This window comes from Chelmon rostratus, chromosome 21 (genome assembly GCF_017976325.1).
Source record: "Chelmon rostratus isolate fCheRos1 chromosome 21, fCheRos1.pri, whole genome shotgun sequence".
Taxonomy (NCBI): Eukaryota; Metazoa; Chordata; class Actinopteri; order Chaetodontiformes; family Chaetodontidae; genus Chelmon; species Chelmon rostratus.
In genome coordinates, this window is record NC_055678.1 from 5,982,009 (window position 1) to 5,986,272 (window position 4,264).

The 4,264-nt window shown below is 41.6% G+C and overlaps 1 protein-coding gene across 1 annotated transcript; it reads right to left on the bottom strand.

Annotated features, from left to right (window-relative positions):
- Window positions 1–2,516: 2,516 nt before the first annotated feature.
- gngt2b (guanine nucleotide binding protein (G protein), gamma transducing activity polypeptide 2b) lies at window positions 2,517–3,577 on the bottom strand. Its single transcript, XM_041963248.1, has 3 exons — window positions 3,454–3,577; window positions 3,142–3,230; window positions 2,517–2,878 (listed from the first exon to the last, which is right to left on the bottom strand). The coding sequence occupies exons 2-3, from the start codon at window positions 3,223–3,225 to the stop codon at window positions 2,750–2,752; spliced, it is 213 nt and encodes a 70-aa protein (XP_041819182.1). The 5' UTR covers window positions 3,226–3,230; window positions 3,454–3,577; the 3' UTR covers window positions 2,517–2,749.
- Window positions 3,578–4,264: the final 687 nt, after the last annotated feature.

Consider the following 4,264-nt stretch of genomic DNA (forward strand, 5'->3'; position numbering starts at 1 on the left):
GGGATGATAATAAACAAATGTAAAAATGTGAATCCATAAATTACATGACCTATGTGTTTACGGCATTTCATGTAGTCTATGCACGGACTTTGTACTTAAGTTATATACTAATTCACTTGACTTTGAGCCATGGATGTAATCTGAAGCAAGTGGTTACATGAACCACAAGCTGTGTTGGCTCCTGTGAAATGTAAATGTAAATTTAAGATTCAGCACATGGAAGACGTTTTGGTTTCACGCACTGTGACAGGAAAAGCACAGGTGTAGCTCATAATTGCATTAATGATGGCTCTGTTCCATTTACGTGTGCCCCTTATCAAGGTCCTGGCACACCTGAGCTGAATGCTGCCAGTAGTAGTTAATTTTAACACAAGATACAAGTGCCGCACTACCGTCATCTACCCCTGCCTCTCACCAACTGCACCAATAAAAGCGGGTGGTGGGGATGCAGAGCCTGGTTTGGGTGGGGGTAGAAAGAAAAGAGTCAAAGATGAAAGTAGGGATTGGATACAAACCCTTGTTCGGGCAGGGGGTAGAAAGTTTAGAGCAGGCATGTCAAACTCATTCCATAAAGGGCCGTGTGGCTGCAGGTTTTTGTTCCAACCAAGGAGGAGCACACCAGGCCAACCAATCAACATCAAGGGATCACTTAGTTATCAGCTGAAGACTGAGATCAGCTGATTAATTGATTCCAGCCAGGTGTGCTCCTCCTTGGTTGGAACGGAAACCTGCAGCCACACGGCCCTTTATGGAATGAGTTTGACATGCCTGGTTTAGAGGGTGCTGAAGGTGGAGGCCTAATCCACAGACTAGATTTAACAGCCTCTTCTAACATTTCCTTCAAGAAGCAAACAAAAGAGGAAAACAACCAAAAAAAGAACAAAAAAACAGCCAACTCTGTATCTTACAACACAAACCCACCTGAGCAGACCACATGGTCCCAAAGAGAGACTCTAGCCGGCCACACCCCCACCTTATCTAAACTTCCTCTTCTTGGATCTCTTCCTATTGGGAGAGGTAAGATGGGGCGGGGAAAGCAGAGCAGAGGAGAGGTGTCTTGTTCAGACTTTATTCTCTTCTCCTGCCGGATTAGGCATGCATGTCCTCTGCCTCCCCCTTCTCCCTCACTGCCTTTATTTCACCCCCCAACTACTTTTATTTCTCCTAATCCATATCCACTGACTAGACCAGTTTCATCCCTCTGATGTGGCTCCTGAAAATAATTATTGAGCATTTGATAAAAATGTATTTTATTTTAGTTTGTCCGTTTTGAAACAAACATCGCTCGCGCTCACAGATGACAGCTTACGATCCTGCGTAAAAGATGCAGGTGACGGCGCACAGCGCTGATGTGCAGAAGCTCTGCGCTGAGGTCCAGGAGCAGAAATCACATTAACCACGTTTGATTCATATTTTAAATGCCTATTATTTAGCATATATTCATATATTTTTCATTGTTCAGTGAAATAGTCCTTTTATTATTCAGGTTGACAGCTGACTGCACGCGCCATTAAAAGGCTGACGACATGCAGAGAGTTGACGGCATTTTTGGTTTGCTGCAGGTGGAGAATTTTTTTTCTAAATACAAGAAGGACTCAAATACCCCTTCTTGTATTTATGAAGTGATGTCACTTGAGGCAATTTATCAGATTTCATGTAGCTTCCTCTGGAGCTGCAAAAGGGATTATACAAGATAAAACCGGTGGAGTTTTCCTTCCCGTCTGCAGAATCTCAGAAGCAAAAAAAATGATTTAAATGTTTCTTAAATTACATATTTACAATCTCATTTTTTTCATCAGAGCACCTACACTGCTGACATGCAATCTGTTACTCACCAGCTCCAACCTACAACATCCTTTGCCCTTTAACTGAGGCAGGAAGTTCAAAGTTTACAGGCTGGTTTGGCTTCGGTGTTCAGCCATGCAGAAACTTGAACTTGACGTCAAATATTGTGAAATTACCAAGTTTCTCTAAATGACAAGTGGCCAGAAATAGGTCACGATATATATTAAGTTGTAAAAAGGTTTGAAGTTTTGTCCTGCCATTTTTACAATCTCTGAAATAAACCCACACTTCAAAAAGCTATATTCATCCTGATAGTTGAGCTGCAAATGTTGGCCAAATGATTTGTATTTGTTGTTGCCCGGATTGAAATGACACTAATTGGATGGAGTGCTCGAAATGGAAGCCACTGGAATAAGCTTAAAGACTTTGATACAGGAAGCAGCTTTGTGTCAACAGGCCTGTGTGACCGACTGTGCTGCAGCAATGAAATCCTATTAAGAATTAGACTAAGTAGTCGCTACACGCCTCCTGTGACTTTGCCCCGCTTTGTGCAGCAACACAAGTGAGTGAATTATGCTGATTTACAGTCAGAGATACCAAACAATACGCAGTCAACCCTATTGAAAATTAACCAGTGTGACATAATGAGATGAAAGTGCAGTAGGTGTGCAATAAGAGTGAGACCTGCTAATGAAGACCAATAATGAGAGCAGCCAGGTCAGATCAAAGCTTTGTACAGCTATTTGAATTTAATTACAAATTGATAAAGAAACATTGTCATTTCAACATGTACATACAGTCATCCAGGGATGGAAAAGGGTCTCTCTCCTCGTTCAAATACCATTACAGATCTTAGTTTTGTCACTACTGTACATTTTATCCACAAGAGTTCTACAGGAACATCACAGCGATGTAACTGGCTCTCATAAAAAAACATCGTGGCTTTTCCCTGGATGTCTATGTGCTATGTTATTATACAGCCTCCCTTGTCCCCCTTGTAGGGGTTCTTGTCATCTGGAACGCCCTTAATCAGCGGGTCATTTGGTAACATTCCCTCAACAAACGAGATGGTTTCTGCACAGTTTGCACCCACCTGCCGTTCAGAGGAAAGAGGAAAACAAATGTAAGCTTAGCAAACCAAAATGTCTTTTCATAAAACACAGAAACGGACAATATGAGCTTGCATGCTAAAAGAATGATGAAGTATATATGTCCCCTAATTGCTTTCCACATTGTTATAATACAATACAGGCTTTTGGTAGCTAAAATTAAAGATAATATTGAACAGATTGTTCACAATTGTTGGCAAGACAACATGACATTCTGTTTTTTTTAAAAAAGAGGTAATTTACTTACAGGTGTCCTAGCTGTGCTAACTTCCTTCTTCAACTGTTCCAGCTCCATTTTCAGGATTTCCTTATCTGACATATCCCGAGCCATCCTGGCTGTAAGAGGAAATGAACATCACAATGTTGAAATGTCACAACAAATGCCTGAAAGTGTACTCTCACGATTTCCTTCACAGTCAACGTGCTGTAACCTGTACTTTCTTTAGATTTTTCTTGTAATGCTACTTTCCATCAAATCATCCAGTTTAAAAAAAACACTCCTTGAACAAAATACATGTAAATCCTGCACAGACCCTAAGTCTCAGTCATCAGTCTTTACCTGTTGAATGGCGGGATCCCCAACAATCAGAGAAAAACTGTCAGCTCCTAAGAGCTGATCGACTGTATGCCTTCCTCTTGTCTGCTCGCTTCCTCACACTGACTGATCGGTGCTGTCCCACTGCTCTTCATCCCAGCTGATCCCTGCCGCTGGCTTTCGGGAGAGGTCGGCACAGGATTGGACCTGATGTCACCAATCCCCCGTGATGAGCTTAAACAATCAGGAGCCCTGACCCCTGAACAGGAAGGAGGAAGGGAAAAGAGCACAGATCCTTACAGATCTGCAGACCGCATGGCGGTGAAAGTGAGACATTGAAATAGAAATGATAGATGTGTAAACATCATGTCATCTGATGTTACCTGTAGACCGTAAACACACCAAAACACATGCAGTATGATATGAGATGGGCTGTAATAGGTCAACTAAGTGAAAAAAGAAGATTAGCAATGAAGGTGTACATGTGTGGTAAGAGTTGGGTTCATTGCTTGTACATTATAAGCACAGGACCTTGTGCCAAGAGTAAAGAGGCCGACTGATTTGATTATACACTTTAATCTTGCAGTCGATCCAATCAGTTGCTCTGAGTCTAATAGTCATTTCAAGAAACTTTAAAACACGTTGGAGGCTGCTTACACCTAATATGCAAGAGTGACACTGATATTTTTGTGAATATTTATCTTTGCTCAAGGCATCTTTACAGGCACTGCTTTGATCCTGCTGTTGTAACAATGCATACTTGCATAGATGCTTATTGACTAATATTGCATTATTTCATATTCTTTTAACACTGAGCTCAGGGGGCACTGTCCAT

What these genes read in the sequence shown, in the direction of transcription:
- gngt2b (XM_041963248.1), bottom strand. Translation starts at nt 3,225, where the DNA reads ATGGCTCGGGATATGTCAGATAAGGAAATCCTGAAAATGGAGCTGGAA. An exon ending in TTAGCACAGCTAGGACACCT is followed by an intron (nt 2,879 to 3,141) that starts GTAAGTAAATTA and finishes TCTGAACGGCAG; the next exon opens with GTGGGTGCAAACTGTGCAGA.